Source organism: Camelus bactrianus, chromosome 12 (genome assembly GCF_048773025.1).
Source record: "Camelus bactrianus isolate YW-2024 breed Bactrian camel chromosome 12, ASM4877302v1, whole genome shotgun sequence".
NCBI classification, from domain to species: Eukaryota; Metazoa; Chordata; class Mammalia; order Artiodactyla; family Camelidae; genus Camelus; species Camelus bactrianus.
The window spans coordinates 32913285-32936537 of NC_133550.1; the positions used below are offsets into that span (position 1 = coordinate 32913285).

A 23253-nucleotide genomic window follows, 5' to 3' on the forward strand; every position below is an offset into this window, starting at 1 on the left:
TAGAATGGTTGAACATTTATTTTTTTTATCCATTTAATTTCCTTTCTTGTGAGATATAGCCTTTATCTTTTTATTTGTTGGATTTGTATGGCTTTTTTTTAATGTTAAGGATATTAAACTTTTGCTGTTTATCTTTTGTCTAATATAACTCTTCCCTCCAAAATTCATGAGTTTTTGATACACAGATGTTTAGAATTTTTATATTATAAACCTGTTGATATTTTTCTTTTGTGATTTATTCTATGCTTTTATTTAAATTTTATTTTCTATTGAAGTGTAGTTGATTTACAATATTAGTTTCAAGTGTATAGCAAAGCGATTCAGTTATACTTACATTCCTTCCACATAGCTAAGCAGTGTTTATTTACTTAAACAAGGAAAGAGAATATTCCAATCGACTTTTATTCGTCATTATTCAACTACAGTATATTCTGAAGAACACAGAGTAGCACATTGCCCGTCTTGTTGAAATTAGGGCATATGAAGGAGAATTTAACATTGAGAAGACAGAATAGAGTCTAAGTGGGGACTGCCTTTGATGCATGTTAAAAGTTGAAATTTGTAGACAGTAAGAATTTTGAGTGGTTGGATATCCTTGAAATGAACCTTTAGTTCATTTTAGTTAGGAGTCCTTTAGCTGCAAGCAATAAAAATAGAAAACCCAAGTCAAACTGATTTAATTTAAGCAAAAAATTTAAAAGAAATGTTATGGACTTGTGCAGTTGAGAGACCCAGAAGTGGTACCAGCTTCCGGCAGGACTTGACCCAAGTTCAGATGGTGTCGCTGGGTGGCTTCTCTCTGTCTCTTAACCTTGCTCTCTTCCCCACAGCCTCTTTTTCAGGTTCTTAGAGGTGGCCCCTCATGTCTCCAGATTTGTATCCTCTTAGGTCCAAGTTTAGAAGAAAAGAATGTCTCCTCCTTGAAATTCTCCTACAAATCCATACATTTCCTTGATTGGACTCACCAGTTCACTGTGGCTGCAGGGACATGTGGTGGTGATTATCGGGAGGGTGGCACGTGCCCACCCCCAGACTGACCTGGGTTGGTGAGGGAATTCAGGGGTTCTCTCCGGCCAAGTCTGTGTCACGTGCTCTCCTCCTGGAGTTAGGGATGGAACTTCCCCAGGACTGTACAGTCTGAGTTTTGGGGAGGAGAGGTCTCCCAGAGAAGTTCAGCACACTGGAGAAGCAGAAGGAGTATCAGTCAGGTTAGGCTAGGTTATGCGGCAGTGCCAGCCCACCCCCACCCCCCATCTCAGTGGCTTAGTATAGCAACTATACCACAGTTTATTTCTCACTCATGCAAAGTCTGCTGGGGCCTCAGGCAGCTCTCCGGGGCAGTTGCCCTCTGTGTGGTGGCCTAGCCTTCCAGGCTTCTCCATGTTGCGGTGTCCCCATAGCACAGGTTTCTGTGACAGACACCGCAGGGAAAGGGAGTGTGCTCTGGTTTGGTCTGGAGGTGACGCGTGTCACTTCGGCCCACAGTCTGAGCCGGAGTGGGGGTGAAGGGAGAGTTGTAATCCTTCGTGGGTGCCGGGAAGGAGAGAAGGTGAGCAGCTGGTGCGCACAGTCACCGTTTACCACAGGCTCCCCGAGGCCCCCGGTTGGTCGGGCCCATCCCTCTCGCCCCTCCTGTCTTTGTCTGACTTGCTCCTGGGGCAGTGCTGCAAGCAAGGGATGTGTTCCTTTAGAGCTTCCCAGTGCTGTGTCCCCAGGGGCTGAGTGACAGTCATGTTGCCTTTCTGAGGACGTTAGGAATATTCCTCGACACGATCCAGGCCGTGGATTTCTACCGGCACTGTCCCCACACGCTGCTCTTTGAGGCTTCAGGCCTTCATTAAGGGAGAGTTGTGCTTTTCTGAACATTATGGGGCATGAAGTATTTGGCAAGAGTTGTATTTCCCAAACTCAGAGCTTTACATGGTCTAAAAATCTTTCCTTAAATAAGTGGAAACTATCTGACTTCCATACCTAAGTTCTGATTTCATTCATAGTCTCTGTCGGTAGTAAAGATAAAATTAAGGCAAGGAAGGAGTTCTGTGGCGACCTCACAAAAAAAGAAAAAAAGAAAAAAGCCCCAAAGAACAGAAAGTGGTGCAGCAGCTATAGAAAACAGTATGGTGGGTCCTCAAAGAATTAAAAATCAGGTTAGCGTATGACCCAGGAATCCCACTCCTGGGTGTGTGCCCCGAAGAAGTGGGAGAGGGGCTCACCCACGTGCTTAGCAGCGTCGCTCACAGGAGCCCACAGGTGAAAGCAACCCAGGTATCCATATGTCATCACAGGTGAGTGGGTAAACCAAGTGTGGATATACATACAATGGAATATTATTTAGTCTTAAAAAGGAAGGAAATTCTGGCATATGCTGCAACTTGGGTGAACCCTGAAGACATTGTGCTAAATAAAACCATTCATAAAAGACCAGTACTGTATGATTCTCCTTGTATGAGTCAGATTCATAGAGACAGAAAGTAGAATGATGGTTGCCAGGGGCTGGTGGAAAGGGAATGGGGAGCTAGTGTTTATTGGGTACAGAGTTGCAGTTTTGCAAGATGAAAAGCATTCTGGAGATGGATGGTGATGACCGTGACACAGCAATGTGAATAACTTTAATGCCACTGCACCGTACACTTAAAATGGTCAAGATGGTAAATTTTATGTTTTGCATGTTTTACCTACCACAAGAGAAATAAACACAAAACCCCAGAATGCTTCCAGATTATTTCTGTGAGTGGTCTCCGCCTGGTCCCCAGCACTCCGTGGGGTAAGCAGGTGGGTGACCGGACGCTGGTGTGTGTGCCGTGGTGCCCAGTCTGCCACGCTGTCCCAGGGAGGGCGTGCACCTCCCGGCTCAGGGTGGCTGCCCTGCAGCCCGGCTCTGGTCAGAGCTTTGGGTAGAGCAGCAGAGCTGTCTCTCCGCGTCTCTGTCCTCCTTGTGTAGTCTTGCTGTCATCATCCATTAGGCGCAAAAGGAATTGCTCTCCACATTCGAACCCACTCTTGTCTCTGCTTTGGGTCAGTATGTAACTGACTGGTCAAGGGCCCTTCTGTTTACACTCTAGAGTCCATGGTTTAGACAGACCGTTTCTCTCTCTGAGTGGTTGGCATTCTTTTCTTTTGCCTTGTAATGACTTGCTTTTATCCTTAGCACTTTTTTAAAGTGGTTGCATGGGGTGCCGAGATCCTTTTAAGCTGCTGGTGTTCCTCGTGTGTATTTTGAGTGATGACAAATTAAACATCTGAGCTTTCCGGTAGTGATGTTCATGTGATAGATACACCTTGAGCTTTCATTCCAGTGGGGTATTAATTCCTGGGCAGCTTTTGGAGATGTGCTGACTGTTAGCACCATGTGCCTTCAGGGTCATGTTTCCTTGAGGGCTTCGCATATTCTCAGATAGCAGAAAGGGAGATACACTTGATTGCCAGCACTGTTTCTAAATGGAAGTTCTCATGTGAACAGCTTGTGAGAGCTTCGCTTGGAAAGGTCATCTGTGAAAGTGGAGCTTTTGGTCACCCTGTAAGTGATCCTGCCTTGCTTACTTCATACGGACAATGCTCTGTGGTCCTGTCTGGACAATGACATCATCCGCATTGGCCCATTGATGATGTAAGGCCCCAAGGACTTCGGTGGTGGGTGCTGAAGAGCTCAGGACTGCCGGGTTCTTCCTTCCTCATGGCTAGTTCTTGTGACTGTCTGCCTTCAAGTTTCTTAGAATGCTGCTGTATTTCCTATTCTCAGATGGAGGTTGTTTGCAAAACAAACAAATGAAAGCCAAGGTTATTATCTCATTGATTTTGACAGAAAGAAACTAGTGAAATGGAATATTTGGTGAATCTCAACTATTTGGATTTTCAGTGGACTCAAGTCATACCTAGGTTGTCAGTGGGAGAGAGAAATTCATTCATTCATTCATACATACATGCATACATTTGCCTCCTCTGGACGTTCTGTGTGGGGATGTAAAGGCTCGGTTTTAAGTTAGTGTAACATGGCATCTTGCCTGCTGACTATGAATAGGTTTCAGGGGTCAACCTCCCTGAAGTTTTCTTCAAAATTTGTATGTATATTTTGGGGAGGGGAGAGGATTCTTCATGGCCTCTGTGAACTTCTCAAACGGATCCATGCTCCAGAGCTGTAAGGAGCCTTCTGAAACGCTCAGAACACCTCGTTGTGGCTGGCACAGTCCTCTGCCTGGAGCTGTCACCCTGTGAGATGTAGTACTTTTGGAATATGTCAGGTGGCCCCTTAGAAGTGGCTAATGTGGGCCTAGTGAGAGAGAAGTGGGCAGGAGGGAAGGAGAAGCCCTGTAGACTCTGTTAAGTGTTGGAATGTGGAAGGATTGACTCCCTTTTATTTAGAAAATAACCGCACCCTTCTGAAATGCTTGTTCATTCCCATAATCCTCAGGAGGACTGTTAAGAGCATAGATTCTGAAGCCAGACTTCCCAGGTTCAAATCCCAGCTCTGCCAGTTAGTGGTTGTGTGTCCTTCAGCAAATTACATCATTTCCGTGTGCCTCTAGCATCCTCATACCTAAAATGGGGATAATAGAGCATTTGCCTCATTAGGTTGTCGTGAGGATCGAACGGGGTGATACAAAGTACTTCTGAGCACGTAGTGCGTAGCCAGGGCTTAATAAACATTAGCTCTGACGATGGAGCCAGGAGGTGTCCTTAGTAATGTAAAGAGTAGTAAAATAGAGACAGTTCAATATTAGTAGTAAGATATGGACAGCTCACTTTGTGTGTGTGTGTGTGTGTGTGTGTGTGTGTGTGTGTGTTGGTGGTTTTGACTGCCTTCAGCATTTGTCTACTGATGAGCTGTTTTGGGTCAATTTTGGTACCTAAACATCATAAAAGGTGAAAGAATGCTGTCACATATCCTTTTATCAAAATGGGAAGGTCTGTGTTCTTGTCACAAAATGCTGCATGATGAGGTTCTTTGTGTTAAATGACTTCCTGTGCAATGACTGGATGAGAATATCGTATTTCCTTTTTCTCTTTAGAAATATATTGTGCCCTCTTTGATTCTAATTTTCATCTGGGATAATATGGTCATTGAAGACCCATAGTCTGAGATTTCTCTCATGTGATCAATTTCTCTGGATACTAGACTCTAGTGAGCTGCTTTCTCTCTCTTTGCATTCATCTTCTGACTCATCTAGTAATTGTGAAATTTATTCTGTCAGTTTTATGCTTTTTGCCATTATGGGTGGAAAATAGAAAGTTACAAATTTTCAACTATGTTCCATGAAAGTAAAAATATGACTGCAAGAATGGTATCTTCAGACTTCTTTAAATGCCCTCCTGAAAATGATGTATTTGGGCAGTGCAGTGAGGAAACTGAAGAGCAGTGCACTGATGATTTATTTCACTGTTGTTAAGCTCTTGGGCAATCTTCTGTCATTCTCCTGCTTTCTTAACTTAGCCTTTTTTTTTTTTTTATCATAGGTGGGAATAATTGATAGGTAACGATGAAATAATTTCTGCAGTGATAAAATAGCAAAATGTTTCAAGATGTTGGGAAAATAAGATCACTAACATCCTGTACTGCATCTTAGAGTTTTGAAAGAGTCCAGTGGACTCATGGAAGTTGTAAGGTAGAATGAGTTTTGGAAAACCTCCAAGGAAAAAAAAATAAAATTCATGAAATAGCAATCCTTATAAATAGAACTCAAAAAAGAAACTCAAACTAACATTGGACGGTGTGCTGGGATTAGTCACGCTTCTTATAAACCATCTGAAGGAAATAATCTGAAAGACAAAGACTGATATCTGAAGATACTTATTGCAGTGTTTTTTTTTAAATAGGAAAAAACCTGAATGGGTAACGTAGAGTAGGTTACAGATTGATGTACCTATTATATACCAGAATTTTATAGAATGGTTTAAAGTCATATCCTCAGAAAGTATATAATGATAGAATACATTATGGTAGATCATTATATTTAGAGTGTCATACAAAGCTGTATATACAGTGTGAAGTCAACCGTGTACACTATATACATAGTACATTATTGGCAGTAAACACATAGAATGTTAATAGTTTTTTTCCTAGGTGATGACATGATGGGTGATATTTAAATTTAATTATCTACGTGTTTATCTTCTAAAATCTGTAACTGGCATGTATTCTTTCTTAAACAAAACAAATCTTTATGATGTCAAAGCAAATATATTTTTTGTAACATATAAATAAAATATATTTTTATTAAGATATTGTATGTGTATATCTTTACCCCTTTAAAGTTTCCCAGTGGTTTTTATTATTCAGAATAGCTGTTCAACCATCACTAATCAATTTTAGAACATTTTCGTCACCTCAAAAAGAAATTCTGTGCCCCTTAGCAGTCACTCCGTTTCTCCCTGTCCCCCCCAGTTCTAGGCAACCATCAGTCTACTTTACATCTCTATGGATTTGCTTATTCTAGACATTGCATATAAACCAAATGATACAACACGTAGTCCTTTGTGACTGGCGTCTTTCATTTTGCACAGTGTTGTCAAGGTAGATAGAGCTCATCACTCTTGCACTTTACTCATTTTTTTCAGGAATCATACTAACCTTTATTTGTCATGTGGTATAATGTATTTTTTCCCTTTACTTCTAGAATTAGTTCCTTCGATTATGAGTAACTTGTTGAATCCAGATGCCATCTTCTCAAACAATGAGATGAGCCTGTCGGACATTGAAATCTACGGCTTTGATTATGATTACACCTTGGTGTTTTATTCAAAGCACCTCCACACACTGATATTTAATGCTGCTCGGGACCTTCTCATCAACGAACACCGGGTAAGAGCGCGGGGACGGCACAGTCCCCCCACCCCTGTCGGCGTTTGGGGACCAGCCTTGGGCTGACCTGGCGCCTGCCTGGCGCAGTAGGCGTCGCTTAGTAAAGTGTTGCTGAATGAATGAGTAGATTTGGTTCCATTCCAAATGACTCTATCTGGAAGGTAGTTTTTTAAAATAACACTTTGGTGAGGTATGGTTAACATGTGAAAAGCTGTACATATTTAATGTATATAACTCAGCGAGTTTGGGGACAAGTATATGAAACCATTACCACCATCAAGGTCATAAACTATCCATCACCTCCCAAAGGTTCCCCCTGCCTCTTTTATTATCATTATTGTTATTTGTGTGGATGATGTGTGTGTGTATAGTAAGAACGCTTAACATAAGATCTACCCACTTAATCAAAGTTTAAGCATACAGTATGATATTATTAGCTATAGGTACAAGGCTCTATAGTAGGTCTCCAAAACTTACTTATCTTGTCTAACTGAAACTTTGTACCTGGAAGATAGTTGTTTAAAAAAAACTTTAGATGTCTCTTTGACAAAAGACCTGTCCCAGTGTACTTGTTAGAGGAGATTCAGCTTTTGACGTTTGTCTTTCTCACAGAGCAGTGACATGATTTCTCCCAAAGCCAGGTGAAGTGGCAGCCTGCTGAGTTCTGGTAGAATTCTTCAAGACATAGGCAGTATTTTACCCTCATCACTGAGCTGAATTGTGTTCTTAGTTAAAGAATATTCTAATATCTTCTGATGTGTAGTATTATTGAGAGCTTATAATAAGGAGGTAAAAAAAAGAAACACTCAAAACCAAACATGGTTTTTCCTAGTCTAATTTGAGTACGTATCCCAGGAACTAGGATGAGACACCTCCTCAGAGGTCACCTGGACCAGTGCCCTTTGAGTGCCGCCGACAGGAGTCCTGAGATGTGTGACCAGAGGGCATCACTCCAAGCGGTGCTCTGATGTGGGGAGATTCTTCCATGGGCTGAACAGTTCTGCCCTCATGCAGCTTTTACTACTGATACCTTCTCTTTTCTTCATTTATTCCTTCACACATTCCTTCACCCTTTACTGAGTGCTTCCTCTGTGCTGAGCCCTAGAGCAGAGGCAGGGAGGATGGAGGTGAGTAGGACACAGGTGCTGGCCTTGGAGAACCAACAGTCCAGGGGGGACTCCACCCTATAGGCAGGTAAATTATGAAGCCACCTGCTGGAGGCCTCATGGACATCTGAACAGAGAGCTCTATGTGTGCAGAGGATGGTTGGAACAACTTTCTCTGCCTGGGGGAATTGAGGAAGCAAGAAGAGGGTGATATTTCAGAGGAATCTTGAAGGAGTTTATCAGTGCGGGTGGGCAAGGGGGCAGTTGTCACCTAGAAACCTAAATCATGGAAACTGATGTTTTATACTTGACTATTTGAGCTACTGGCTGGGTATTATATGGACCAGCTGTTATGCGCTCTAAGACTTCTCTTTCCCCAGTTGGATCATTCCTGGTTTTTCCAACGGTCCTCATTCGGCCTCTCTCCTAGTCTTTTCATTGTCTTGGTCACCTTCCTTTGTGTGTGCTCTGGCTTATCCCTCTCAAATGTGAGGCTTTGGACTGAAGATGTTCCTGAAGGTGGGGTCTGACTAGTTTAGATGAGAGGGAAACCATCATCTCCCTGGTTCTGGGTGTCATTCTTTTATTAATGCTGCTAAAGTTTCACAAGTTTTGATCCTCACTGTTTGATGCAGTATTATCTCCTGATCCCCTCAGCTTTTGGTTATCAGTGGATTTAATAAGAAACTCATTTGTCCTTATTCAAAAATGCAGAAATTTGCCAAAAATAACATTGCCTTCAGCCACCAAACTTTCTTTAGTTATGACCGCTTTATAAGAGGTAAACCCATCTAGCCGCTTGCCATCCAGCTGCGCTTGTCCATTTGTGTTCAAGAGCCTCTTCTCTTCCAGGCAACACACAGTCTTTCCCCTGGACTTTGAGGGTGGAAACAGTTAGGAAGAGTGAGGTGGTCCTGCCCTTGCTCTCCTGTACGCCGGTGTACCCCATCTCCCCCCAGAGCGTCAGCTGAAGGGGTGTGTCACTCGTGCTGGCATTCTAGTCCCAGGTTGTTGGCAGCATTTGCTGTGACTGACAATCACTTGTAAAATGAAGCTTATTGTACTAATAGCACCGTAGGTTGGTTGTCTGCTCGGTGCCAAAAGCTCAGGTTCTAGGGCCTGACTGCAGGTGTTTGAGTCCTGGCTTTCACCTCTTATTTCTTAGGTAGTCTTGAGCAACTGACCTGATGGCTCTGGGCCTCGGTTTCTTCCTCCGTGAAATGGGCACAGTAATAGTACTTTTCTGACAATGTTATTGTGATAATTAAAGGAGTTAATTTATGTGAATTGCCTGGCATGTAGAAGACACTCAAAATGTTAGCTATTGCTACTATTATTTCTAATCTGTGTGGCAACCCTGCAAATAGATATTGTCTGTTTTATAGCTGAGCAAACTGAGGCTTATGGAGTTCAGCTGGTAGGTCAAGGCCACAAGCCCAGTAGGAGGCAGAACCAGGATTTGACTTAGATTTGTCTATTTCCATGGCAGAGATGCTTTCTCCTTTAATTGCGTTGCCGCTTGTGGGATTAATAACACCTTTTCTTCCTACCCTATGGGTTTATTATTCATATGAAGATAAAATATTCATGAAGATGAAAAGTTTATGAAATTTGGGAGGAAAGAGTTGAAATAGATGGAAAAAAGGTGCAATCTCTATGATTAGAAAAGCTTCTATATTTAAGGTCATTGAAATTTCATTCCCATTATGTCTGTTGCTTTGATGAAAGAAATATGTCATAACACTAATTATATCAGGCATATAAATGGAAGCAATTATGCTTATGCGATTTTTCTCTTGTTTTGGATTTGAAAATAATTCTTCCAAGACGCTGTTGGAAGCATTGAGTCTAGTGCCATTTTTTCCTGCCAAAGACTGCAAGTACTTGTAGAGATGAAAGGCATCTGCTTTTGAGATGCACAGTAATAGAGCAGTAAGTTTCCAATTTAGCATCTTCCCCAAAAGGAAATGTAAAAGTTCCAACCCCTTCATAATTACCCTTTCTCTTTTTTTTTCCACAAGAACAAGTGTTTACAAAAATGGAAATAAGTATCGGGTAATAACTGTATCTGTGTATTCACTTCATACGTCTAGCAAGGGGTAGAAAGGGGGTGTTAGGGGAGTTCTTGATTTTATCGCCTGGATTCTCACACTCATCAGCGTTCCTAATTGTTAGTGGGCACTGATGTTCACCCAGGTTTTCAAATCCAAAGCCTAGCAACCAGCTCTGACCCTTCCCGCTCTCCTCTGTTCTACCTCTGATCTCTCAGCAAATGCTACGGATTCTTTCTCTCTTTTTTAAAATAAACCTTTCCTTTTAGAAGAGGGTCAGGTTTACAGAGAAGTTGCAAAGGTAATGCAGAGAGTATACCCCACGCCTGGTTTCCCCGAATGGTAACATTTTACATTACTGTGGTGCCTTTATCACCACTGAAGGACCAATATTAATAAATTGTTACTGCCTAAAGCCTGTACTTGATTCAGGTTTTTTTAGTTTTTAACCTAATGTCTGTTTCCAGGATCCCATCCCGGACATCACACTGCACTTAGATGTCCTGTCTCCTTGGGCTTCTCTGGGCTGTGAGAGTTTCTCACAAGCTCCTTATTTTTGGCACGCTTGATAGGTTTGAGGAGTACTAACTAGTTGGGTGCTTCTTAGGCTGCTGCTTTCTTGGGATTCTTCTGATGTTCTCTCATGTTGAGGCTGGGGTTGTGGACTTGGGGAGGAGGAGCACCGACGTGGGGTGTCATCGTCACCACGTGGTACCAAGGGTGCAACCCCTGGCCCGGCTTTCCCCCACAATGCTGGCCGTGATCATCTGGCAGAGGTGGTGTTCGCCAGGTCTCTCCACTGTGAGGTTAGGCTTTTCTTCCTGTCTGTGCTGGACTTTCTGGGGGGGAAGTCACTGCACAGCTGCGAGCTCTCTTTTCACTCATTCGAAATGTGTCCTGTCTCCATCCACTTCTCACCTCCCCTGCTGCCACCACCCTGCTCCAAGCCACCATCACCTGCCACTGATGGTGCAGGAGCCTCCTGGCTGGTCCCCTGGCTTCTCTTCTTGCCCCTTCATCCATTCTCCATTTGGCAGCAACAGGGAACCTTTATTTAAACATGAGTCATCTCACTCCTGGACCCAGAGCCCCCTCCGGCCTTCCCATCACACCTGGGTGACGTAGATGGCCTCCTGTGCTCCGGTCTCCCAGCCTCCTGCCACCTGCCCTCGCTCTGCTCCGGCCACACCAGCCGCCTTGTTCTCCGTGAACCGCCGTGCATGCTCCTGCCTTCCGGCCCGTGCACTTGCCAGTTCCTCTGGTGTGGAACATCCCGCCTGGCTCCGGGCAGCCCGAAGCCTTGCTCCTCTTTTTTTTTTCCAGCTCTCTGGACCCCTGTGCTGCATTCTTTCTGTAGGACTTGTCACTGTGTGCCACTGTACCACATGTTTATTTCTTTATGGTTGGCCTGCCCACCATAGAATGGGACTTCTTAGGGGTAGAGACAGTGTCAGTTTTGTTCACTGCCATGTGCCCAGGCCTGGTCACAAGTACATGCTCAGTAAATACTTGACATATTCATTGCGTTCCACCATGAGTTAGAGTATCGTTCTTGGGGACTTGCCACTCTGATGCAGGCCATTTTGCCCTGGCTTCATATTTTGTGTGGGTTTTGGAGAGCTTTGTTTTTATACCCTTCTGACCTGCCTCTAGTTAGAGTCATAATTTAGGTTACTTTCAATGTCCAGCTGAGACCTCTGAAAAATGGATATATTTACAGGCATCTGGCCCCTGGGAACTCACGGGCAGTGTTGTAATGTAGAGGTTACGAGCTCTATCCAGAGCTCTGTAGTTATCTGGGAAGGGGCCATGTGGCCAAGCTGCAGAATTCTCGGGGAATTCCTTGGTTCTCTGCAGTATTTAAGTATTAACTTTGCTTGAAGCTGTAAAGAACATGTCTGTAGCAATTTAAGGGAGAAACCTTGATTTTTCTTTGCCTACACACACTAGCCTGTCCAGATTGCACTTGGAACTGGAACAGATCCAGGTACTGAAGGAAACCAGACTACGCCTAAATCAGATTTTTAATACAAATCCCGAGTAAAGGTCTTTTATTGTTTATATTTCTTCCTGCTTTTAGAGACACTGGTATTTTCGTGACACATTGGGTGAGTCATGTTCTTCTGGCTGGTGGGAAGTTTCTAAACTATGAGGAGTCCAGAAAGTCTAGCCATAGGTCATTGGAGACACATGTTACCTCCTGGCTGATGTGGGAGCCTGTGGCTTCCTTGACCGGATGGTGCTGTTGGCGGTATTCCGACCAGAGTTGCCGTGTGTGCGCGCTGGGAAGGGGCCATCATGAGGACTGGGTGTGTGATGGAGAATCACAACTTACGGGCGGGAGTGGTGCATAGAAATCACTCCAGTCCGACCATTTTACTTTCCATATGAAGGAAGAGGCCTGGAGGTTCAGTGACTCTCACGAAGCCCACCAGGGGAGGAGCAAAGGCGGGAGAGTGGGTCCAAAGCCCAGGCCTCCCAGTTCCCGGTCCAGCAGAGCAGCTCGGCCTTGTGGGGCGTTTGCCGTGTGCTGGGCGCTGCCCGACTCCTCGGGTGCGTCTTTTGCCTTAATCCTCTCAGCGTCCACATCGTTAGGGCTCTTGTTGTCCTTACTTTGGAGATGAGAAAACCGGGGCTCAGAGAGACAGATGACCTTGCCCAAGATCACCTGGCCAGCACATGGTAGGACTAGGATTTGACACCTGGTCCTTCAGCACCGGCGCCTGTTTCTTCATCACCACTTTGTCCTGTCAAGGCTCTTCTGGCTGCTTCTGTCAGTTCTCCGGGTCGTCCTCTCTAGTCTCTGGACTGTTTGAAAAACATGGTGGATCCGTCAGGAGTGGCCCCCTGAGAACACACAGGGAGAGTGACAGGCAGGGTACGTGAGTGGGAGCGGGGCCATATCTCCTTGTGTCATCTGTGTCCTGCTGGGGAGTCCGGATGAGCCTTGTTTGGAAAGGAGCTGCCAGACTTCCTAGCGGTCCCCGTGCAGAGATGGGTGCTGTTCCTCGTATTCACGCCCCGTCTCTCAGCTGAACCAGCCAGCTCCCCGGTGCCTGGGAATCCTTCCCGCAAACTCAGCACCTGCTGTCGCAGAAGCGAAGAGCATGTTGTGTGGGGCTCGGGATGTGTTCAGAATTAATTACAGGGTGGTTAGAGGTGGATGTGGGTGTGATATGGACCTGGGCTCAAGTACTGACCCGACCATTATTTATCTTTGTGAGCCCAGGCAAATTCCTCGACTCGACTCCTGTGATCATTCGGCTTCGTGTTGCTGTTGTGAGCAGGAAGTAAAGTCCCGTAATGCACCTGGGACAGTATGTGGCACGTGGCCATGGCTCAGGCAGAATGCCTCTCTCTCGCGCCTCATTTTAAATTTCTTCCTCCTGTCCTACCCCTTATTCATCACTCCTGAGTTTAAAAGGAGATTCTAGAGGTGGGAAGTTCCTTAACCTCACTCAAGGAAACAGGACTGTGGTGCTGTGTGTTGGTGGTGTGTGTGTGTGATGTATGTTGGTAAAAATACAGGACCATCCACAGTGTGCAGAATTCTTGGAAGTACCCAGGAGTGAAAATAGCACTGAATGATTTCTTGGCACACATGGCAGGTGATAGATAAAAGAGCCCAAATGTGACATTTGACTCAGTGCTTCCTGCAGCTTAGCTTGAAAACTTGCTGCGTGTGGTTCAGCCTGGTGGGCCCAGGAAGTGTTCTGGCACACACGTGACCCTGGCCGTGCCTGAGGAGTTAGCAGGGCAGCCACACGGAGAGGTTTCCTGCATCAGTGGTTAGTTGTCTAGGATTTTAGGTGAGCAGTTTACATCGTGACTGGAAGATCCCGGGGATGCAGCCTCCCCAGACTCAGGAGTGGATGTTCTGTCCTCAGGTCTGTGCTCTGAGGACAGAGGGGGGTGGGGGGACCTGACTGCCTGCCCCACTGCACCCGCGCTGTGTGGCCCAGGCCAGGTTGTTTCGTCTGGAGCCTCTGGTGTCCCATCTGTAAAATGGGCTTGGTGGGTCCTGCTGTGCAGCTCGGTACACTGGTGCTATCAGTGGGTTACTGGTGTTCTAATTCTGGGATTTGGGGAGAAAGGGAAGGACTTTGATGCCTGCTGCAGTGAATAAGGAGGAGGCTGGGATTTTTGTGTAGGAAGAGGGACAGGACTAGAAAATAGCGGGGAAGCCAAGCTGTGTTCTGAAACAGCCTTGGAGCTGTAACTGGGAGCCATGCACTGAGAGAGGGTGTCTCTAGACCTGAGTGGGAGGGAGGCTGTACTGATTGCTGAGGGCAGGGGGCAGTTAAGGCTGGAAAAGTTGGGGGGGTGAGGCCTCACCTGTGCAGGGGCAGATAAACAGGGAGTGGGGTGGGCAGGAGGGAGGGCTCTGCGGCCAGGAGGCACTTGGTCTGGAAGTAGAGGGGCGAGCTGTGGTCTGTCCCTTCTGACCCCAGCTTCCATCAGAGTGCACCAGCCACCTCGGCCTTCATACAAGGGCCAGATGTGGACGCTGTCTTGAACTTAGTACATCGTTAGCTGCAACGTGTTCCTTCCTTTCTTCCTTCCTAGTATCCCGTGGAAATCAGGAAGTATGAGTATGACCCAAACTTTGCAATTCGTGGACTTCATTATGACGTGCAGCGGGTAGGTTTGATTCTCATGTTTTTCTACAGTTTCACTTGTTTGGGAATAAAATGTACTCTGGTGCTTTTCCTTGCTGAACATGTAATGGATTTTAAATTATGTTCTTTGGGGCTGCAGAACTAAATTATCCAAAACATCTTTGGGTGAAGTCTTTTTTGAGAGACTGTACTGGAAGAGCATGAAGGCGTTTAGCCCCTGGGAAATACGGCTTATTCCCAGTAGCCATTTTTGATGTTTTGAGGAGGAGCTGGTTGTCATATCTTTTTTTTGCAGACAAGCCATTTCCTTAATGAGTTGCACAGTTCTTAAATCAGCAAGCAAACCTTTCAGAATCATACAGTGAGCTTCTTTGTTTACGACAACTTAATGTTGGTAGGATTTACAGTGACACCTGGAATTCTCATTAAATATGCGAATTGTTGTGCATTATTTATCTGTGGATGTGCTTATGTCTTTGAAGGCGGTGTTGATGAAGATCGATGCTTTTCATTACATCCAGCTAGGAACTGTTTACAGGTAAGAGTAAGAGGAGGTAAATTTGATTCACCCAAAGTAACCAAGTGGCTTTGAGTTTCAAAACCCACTGACTGTTTAGGGATGGGGGAGGGTTGCAGTGTTTGTATCTGTGAATCATTCATTCATTTACCCATTCTTCCCTCTTTCAAGAGTATTTATCAGGCCTATTACCATGTTAGATGCTAATGCTTTGGCTTGTACGGATGTCCTCAAGGAACTTGGGGTGTAGGTGGGAAGCCACCCAAGTAAACTCATCAGTAAGCGCCTTGCAGAGTGACCCAGGAGACGATGGACGTGTGCCCAGACCGTAAGGGAGCTCTCTGGAGGGCTCTCGGCTCTGGAGGTGATGGCCAGCCTGCTTAGTGCTATCCCTCATAAGCACACAGGGTCGTGTAAGATAATTTTTGTTTTGATTTCAGCGCTGGTTGAGGCTGCATTCAGATGCGTTGTCTGCCCGAGCCTGTCTCTAGCAGTTCCGTGTGCTGTGGGCACAGCCTCTTGCAGAATTCAGCTGACTGTGACCCACTGAGCTCACCGTGTCTCTTGAGCTGCTGACATTTGTTTACTTCGGTCTTAACGACGCAGCTCTTGTGGCCACGTGCCTGTGGATATGTCTTAGAGGTAGCATGGCTTCCCAAGGACTAGGCAGTGCCTAGTCTGGGGGCAGAAAAGTAACTCACCCAGCAGAATCCCTTTGATTTTTATATCCTCTTTCTAAGGGTTAGAGTCGTAGGGGTGTTCACCCCTGACTGCTGCTACTGTAGCAAGAGCTTTTTTCCAAGGTCACTGTCTTGAATGATCTGGTTTAGTCTTGGTGTCTGATTTCTGGAGCAGAGACAAAGGGAAGTTCAGTGCTGTGTTGTTTTCAAAGGCCAGTAGTTGTTACAGGTTAATCAAGGTCGGGGGCAAAACCTCAGTGAATCCCCTTAGATAGTTTTCAAAGTAAGATAAGGGTGGAGAAGGAGAAGGCTGAAATGATACTTTCATTAAAGCTACGTGTCAAACATAAATTTTATTTTATATGTATTTTAATCTTGGCCAAGAGATTTTGTATAAGCAGCCTGTTTGTATTATTTACAGTCCTGCCGTAGTACAGCATGGTGTTCCCACTATTCGTTTTGTGGTTCCCTCACCCCTGGTGCCTGTTTCTTAGGTGCCTTCTCCTCTAGAGAAGTGAGTGGGGGAACAGACATCTCCCTTCATAAGATTCTAGAGGGGCGGTTCCAGGTGAGGAAATCCGAGACCGTCAAGGTCCAGGTGGAAGTACCTGCTCACAGCGCTGGTGGCAGAGGCAAGGGTAGAAGCCAGGCCACTCAGACTCCAGCCTTCTTTTTTTCCCTGTGTGTGGAGGAGCTGGATTCATTTGCAGGTTCTGCTGTGGATTCTGCTGCAGCTCCTGGAGGCAGGCAGGTGGTGGATGTTACCCTGACTCCTTACGGACGGGGAAACTGGCCTTCCATGCACGTGCGGCCATTCATCCCAGAGGCAGTGGCAGGCGTCCTGCCTGCGTCACGGGGTTTAGTCCACCTGAGCCTGGTGCATGACCTTTTCTACCTCATTACTGACCTTAGAGTAGAGTGTCAGAAGCAGGAGGATGATGGAGACAGAAAAAGCCTTTCTCTCCCTGATGTATTAAAAACATCAAAAAAAAACCCCTCAAAAACCCACCCAAGGCAAGGCGTTAGGAGGCCTTGCACCTTGCGGAAGGAGACAGTGTGATGTGGGGATTTTGAAGAGCCAGGAGGCCTGGGATCCAGTCCTGACCCACCACTTTCTGCTTCGGTGACCGCAGGCAAGGTCATGACCTTTCTGTGCCTCGGTTGCTTCTGCTGGAAAATGGGAAGAATGATAGTGGCTCCCTCCAAGGACTGCCGAGAGTGACGTGAATGACTGTGTGGCCTTCCTGTCTGCACCGGCAGGTGCCGCGCGGCATCAGCTACCCTTTCCCCTGCTTGGCTTACCCGCAGAATGGTAGTAATCATCATAGCAGCACCTCACCTGCTATTCGTAGCAGGTACCATGGTGGCACATCCCACCTCCTTGTGACAACAGTGTCTCGCACCCCAGTTGAGAAATCCCAGCCGTTGCTGGAAGTCTCACCATTGCTCTCTCTGGTTGACGCTAACCGCCCCGCCTGTGGTTTTCCCAGAGGCCTGAGTGTGGTCCCCGATGAAGAAGTCATTGAGATGTACGAGGGCTCCCACGTGCCTCTGGAGCAGATGAGCGACTTCTACGGAAAGGTACTGAGACGTTACTTATTTATTTAAAGCAGCCTGTCTTTTTCCTTCTCAAAACTTGGCCTGGGAGCTTTTGGATCTTGAACTGCTTGACTCTCTGGCTGCTCATAGGGAATTGACAAGAGAATTTGGGACTGTGTTTTGAGAGACCCTCGATTTGGGAGAAATTAGTCTGTTGGTCGCCTCTGGGTTCATTCATGAAAGTGCTTGTTTTGCAGCCCTTTGTCCCTAACTGATGAAGGCTTCTCACACCTTCATCAGACCCACCCGTTTGCTGCCACCTCCCTTGGTGTGTCTCCACCTTCTGGATTAAGTCACTGGGGGTCGTCAGCGTGGCAGCTGTCGCCTCTCCTGAGATTAAGGGCGGCAGGTACCCTGTGCCTCAGGGAAACCTCTCCCTTTCTAATTTTTTTTTTAAACATCTTTTTATTGTGTTATAGTCATTTTACAATGTTGTGTCAAATTCCAGTTTAGAGCGCAATTTTTCAGTTATACATGAACATATATATATTCATTGTCACATTTTTTTTCACTGTGAGCTACCATAAGATCTCGTATATATTTCCCTGTGCTATACTCTCCCTTTCTAAATTCTGTGGTCCTCTTTGCTCTCAGAATTTTTGTTTCTTATCCTATTAGATGTGCTGTCTTGTTTGCATTGTCAGATAGCAAGGAAGATGCCTAGTCAGCTGGTAAACTCAGTGTAAGTCGAAGGCATTCAGAGAAAGACTCTTTTCTAAGCTCCCATGTGGGCTGTCTGTGGGGGGCTCACATTCAGGAGAGTTCAGTGGCTTTTTATGCCATTCCATGTCCAAGAATCAATGTGCCAGCTTTCCTCTGTGCTTGATGAAAGAGTGTGGTCTGGAAGTGGGATGGAGGAGTGTGGAAACGAAGGGTGGTTAGACTCTGGGGAGAGTCAGGGCTTGGCTATTTCAGCTATGCCTGGAGAGAGTCAGCTCTGCCGTGAATGACAAGAAACAAGGCGAACACTGTTAGCTTTTTATTGCTAGAATTTTCCCATTCTTGGGGGAGGGAGCCGGGTTGACAACCAGCACCCCGGGTGCAGGTTCAGTCGCCACCTCCACCTGCTGCGGAGTTGCCTCTGGTGCTGACGTGTCCCGCCCTGCCCGCAGAGTTCTCATGGGAATACCATGAAGCAGTTCATGGACATCTTCTCCCTGCCCGAGATGACCCTGCTGTCCTGTGTGAACGAGTACTTTCTCAAGAACAACATTGACTACGAGCCTGTTCACCTGTACAAAGATGTCAAGGTGGGGTCGACAGTGGGGGTCGTGATGCTGTGTTATGTTAGGAGAACTGGACATCAGTCAAATTTGTTGTTAAAAGAAGAGGTTACTTGTACTGTCATCTGAATTTCCATGTGCGTATATACACACACCACTTATACAACTTTGTGTATGTTTTAAAATTTGCATTCATGTTCACATGTGTTTGTGGATATTCTCATTTATTTCTAATATATATATATATTTAAGCATCTATTTACATGTAATATAAAAAGATCCATATTTACAAACTACAATGTTTTTATTATGTATTTAAGACTCATTTTAAATATTGACTGCCCTGAATCATGGGTTTTAGGAAGATATAGGATGAATTATAGTTTCTCAATATCAGTCTGTTGTTATTTGAACTCTATTTAAATATTTAGTTTCTGTTCTTTTTGCTCACACAAATACTTCGTCTCTAAGAATCACTTGTAGTTATGTAATAACCCTTTGCATTCATGAGGAAAGACGTTTCCTAGAAAGTTCAGTTTTTACTTTAAGTATTATTACCACTAATAGCGAACTCATGTAGTTTCCTGTGTTCCTGGCACAACTTTTCTGAATCGTTTATCCATACTAACTAATGAAATTCTCACAATCATGCCCTGAGGTAGTGTCATGCTCATTTTACACAGATAAAGAAATTGAGGCACAGAGAGGTTGAGTAACTTGCCCAAGAGCATACAAGCTAGTACAGAGCAGAGCTTGGATTCCAGACCTGAAAGTTGGGCTCTGGCTTGCTCTTAACCTCTGCCTTCTGCTGATGTGAAGTTGAAACAGGCCTGTGCTGGCAGGTAATGGAGGGTGAGCTTCCAGTGCAAAGGTGCTCATTCCTGACAGTAAGCTTCTGCTAATTTCTGAAGGCTTATGGCCCAGATTTTCCTGCAGCCCTGTCCTTTGCTACAGGCGCCAGAAAGTTTCCTTGGGCCTCCAGGAGTTCCCGCCTTCTCAGAGCCACCTGAGAGGGGCTGTGCTCTGATATCTGCCAGGCGTCTGGCTGCTGCATCCCTGGGCACTTCCCTGCGTCTGCCAGCTGGACCGCATCTCAGCCTGACTTGAAAGCTCCTTAACAGTTCCTTGCCTCTCTGGTAGCACTGAGAGGAGGCTCCCATCATTGGCCTCTGCCTCTTTTTCTAGATCACAGAACCTGCTGTTGGGGTCTAGAGAAGGGTGCAAAGATGCAAAGAGCAATAATTCCCTTTGTCCGCATGACCTGGAATCATTTGTTTGTGATACTGCATATAAATTACTGTTTATCCTGTGGGGCTCTTTTCAGAATTGTTCACACCAATTCTCCTCTAAGTGACTCTTGAAAGTTGCTTTGGAAACTGCTGCTATCACCATGGAAACTTAAGTTTCTTCCCAAGGGGCTGCCTCTGATAAATGGACCGGAATTTGGATTTCATTTAGTGCTCGGATTGTCTGCCTTCAGCCGACAGACGTTATCCCAAATGCCGTTTCACTTGCACTCAGGCGATCTTAGCTGTTCTCTGACTGATTGAAAATGTCTCTCTTGACAGGATGCAATTCGGGACGTGCACATCAAAGGAATCATGTACAGGGCAATCGAAGCAGACATTGGTATGTACCCGACGTTATCGTGAAGACCAGCCTTTCCCTTTGCTGGGTCATCCTGCAGGCATTTTACTCTCACTCCACGCGCTGAGCAGGGGCTGCAGGACCTCTTCTGAGTACAGTGCAAGGACTTTGCATCCTTGTATCTCAGTTGTCTCCCTCCCCTTTGTCTCAGAACTTGACATAATCCCAACTCAAAAGGAGAGGAGCTGGCAGCTGCAGCCACTTAGGTTTTTCCACTTAGAGTAAGGAGAACAGGGTCTTGGTTACGGATGCACTGGGTACCAATACACCGCTCTGAATCAAGTTCCTGAAGGCTTTTCTTCCCCCAGCTGCCGCAGACGGTGCTGGACCCGCCTGCCCCACTTAGGAAGCACTTGCACACGGACTGATTTCACCCTGGATCTGAGTGTTCATTTTTCTCTTGCTCTTAGATAAGTACGTCTGCTATGCCGAGCAGACCCGCGCGGTGTTGGCCAAGCTGGCTGATCACGGCAAGAAGATGTTTCTCATCACCAATAGCCCCAGCAGCTTTGTGTAAGTTCTTCTGCGTTTACTTACTGGCTTCGGGCTCACTTCCTATATTCTGTGTATTTTAGAAGCTAGAAATTTGGAAGAAAAAGTCACAAGAATGGTTAACCCCTTTAACCTTAGACTAACCGGCTGGCATGTTGTTCTAGGGACAAAGGGATGAGGTATATTGTTGGAAAAGACTGGAGGGACCTGTTTGATGTGGTCATTGTGCAGGCCGAGAAGCCAAACTTCTTTAATGATAAGCGGAGGTAAGTGTCTGTCTTTCTAGGGTCTAGATTTTCTTCATTTGCTGCTGTGAATACTTATTTGTCTAGATGAAATCCAACTGGAAAATCACAAGCACCTAACATAGCTTTTGATTTTTAACCCTTCGAGCAAGTAATTGCAAGGAAGGTGGGATTAGTACATAGCAGACAGCTTGTGCCTATTGAAATGGTGTAATTCAACACAGGCTGCTTCAGGGAGTTCAGCTTTAAGAAAACGATCGACAGCAATGAAAAATCCAAACTTAATTACCAACACAGTAAATTAGATCTCATGATGCAGACACACTGTGAAGCATAACAAAACAACAGCAACAAGCACCCCCCCCCCCCCCCGTGCGTATCTCTTTAAATAGAGCTCTGAATGGTTCATTGACGATTGCGGTTGGATTTTGCAAAACTTCTCTGCAACACAGGTTTTGCATCAAGTACTCTCCAAAACTTTGATGAAGTCTTTCTGCCATAGTAGCCTTGGGAAATAGAGGAATGGGGAAGTTTGGGTTGTGATGGTAACTGGGTGTGCTCTTAGCGTACAGTGACTTGGGGTCAGGGGTCCTAAAATGTCTTTTAACCTGTGGGACAGACCAGTTCACCAAGAGTTCATCCCCGCCAAATGGCAATAGTATTGAGAGTTACTGCACTAGAATTATAAGAATAATTCGTATTTGTTTAATAATGGCCTGCTTTTGAAACGCTTTTGCCTCTCATTTCTCTATTTTGCAGTTGGTAGTCATGCAGCTTTCCCCTCCTCTTTGCTAGGTGATTAAAAGCATCATAATTTGGTGCCTTGTAGTTAGTGTTGAGTGGGCTAAATTCCTCTTGTGATGCTAAATTCCACTTTTCCAAGTGTCACAGTTACTCCTGGAAGAGGAGGCAAACCCAAGAACTGTGTGCAGAGACTGAGAATTCAAGAGAATGCAGGGAAAGCTAGAGTGTTGATCAAAACCAGCTGTGAACACTGGCTTGCTGCTTGGTCACTGATAAAACGCTCTGCTGCGTTTTCTTGTTAGATTCCAGGGGGTGGTCAGGGGAAGGGCCACATCTCTCCTTTCACCACAACCTCCTCCACTTTGTCATGTTTGTAACAGTGGCAGAGCAGTGTCCTAGATTATTTTCCCCGGGGGTCCCAGCACAGCTCTCTCCCTCACTCGAGGTGCCTGGGTTAAGAATCCTCCACCTGTGTTCATCCTGGTGTTATTTATAATGATGAAGGGTGGAGACAACTTAAAGGAACTTCCTAATGAGGGGATATTATGCAGTTATTAAGAGTATGGTATTTGAAAAAAAATGCAACGGAATTGTTTTATGACTGTAAAAAGTGATGTATGAAGACCCCCTAATCACAGGGGAAGTTGCTCACAGCATTGGAGGAAAGAAGATATATGTCACAACTGATCCTCATTTTAATTCATAGAAAAGAGAAAGATAACAGATACATAAAGACTGAAAGCCACGGAAATGGTGTTTCTACCTGGGTACTGGAATTATGGGTGATTTTCCTTTTCTTCATCTTATTTTTCTGTATTTTCCAGAATTTTTTGCAGTGAGTTTGTATTTTTCTAACCAGAAATGCAATCCAAATAAATGTTGCCTTAAAATGAAAAAGGACAAACAAACCTTGTTTTTTTGGATTAGTACCTCCAGGGTGAGAAACGAGGCCTTTAGTCTTACACCCCATCGTAAAATAAAATGCCCGGTTCTCTGATGTGGTTTATATCTAGAATGCTTGAATTTCAAGTGCAAAGCTAGATAAATGTACTAAGCTTTATTTCCATAAGCTTTTTTTGTGCATGGTCAAACCAGCTTGGGAACTCTGGGTTAAAGGAAGTTTCTTTATAAGCAGGCTTTTTGGAACCATCAGTAACTTTTAAAGAGGGACATGTATAGTGCGTAGTGTTTTCCAAATTTATTTGACCCTGGAGTTCTTTTTTCACTAAACTCCTTTGTATAGCGGGGTCCACAGTTTGGGGTGTATTGCATGAGGCCAGGGAACGGGTGGCAGGGTTTTGGTTTTGGTTTTGGTTTGTGATGCTCCTTTCCGTTTTTGGGGGGTAACTGTGTAGTTTCTCATACAGCCCACAGCCTGCACAGCTCCTGCATGTCTTAATGTTTCCTGTTTCTGTTGGTAGACCTTTCCGAAAGGTGAATGAGAAAGGCGTCTTACTCTGGGATAAAATCCACAAGTTGCAGAAAGGCCAGATTTACAAACAGGTATCTCATGACCAATCTGTCCTTTTGTCGC

The 23253-nt window shown here is 45.2% G+C and overlaps 1 protein-coding gene across 1 annotated transcript in view; it reads left to right on the forward strand.

Moving 5' to 3' along the window:
• The window catches only part of NT5DC3 (5'-nucleotidase domain containing 3), a 55918-nt gene that overhangs the window by 16785 nt on the left and 15880 nt on the right, over positions 1-23253 (forward strand). Inside the window, exons 2-10 of the mRNA XM_010970440.3 lie at positions 6612-6796; positions 14520-14594; positions 15055-15110; positions 17260-17350; positions 18481-18618; positions 20160-20220; positions 20649-20751; positions 20895-20996; positions 23141-23222. Of these exons, the coding sequence (XP_010968742.2) occupies positions 6612-6796; positions 14520-14594; positions 15055-15110; positions 17260-17350; positions 18481-18618; positions 20160-20220; positions 20649-20751; positions 20895-20996; positions 23141-23222 (893 nt within the window). The remainder of the gene's footprint in view (positions 1-6611; positions 6797-14519; positions 14595-15054; positions 15111-17259; positions 17351-18480; positions 18619-20159; positions 20221-20648; positions 20752-20894; positions 20997-23140; positions 23223-23253) is intronic.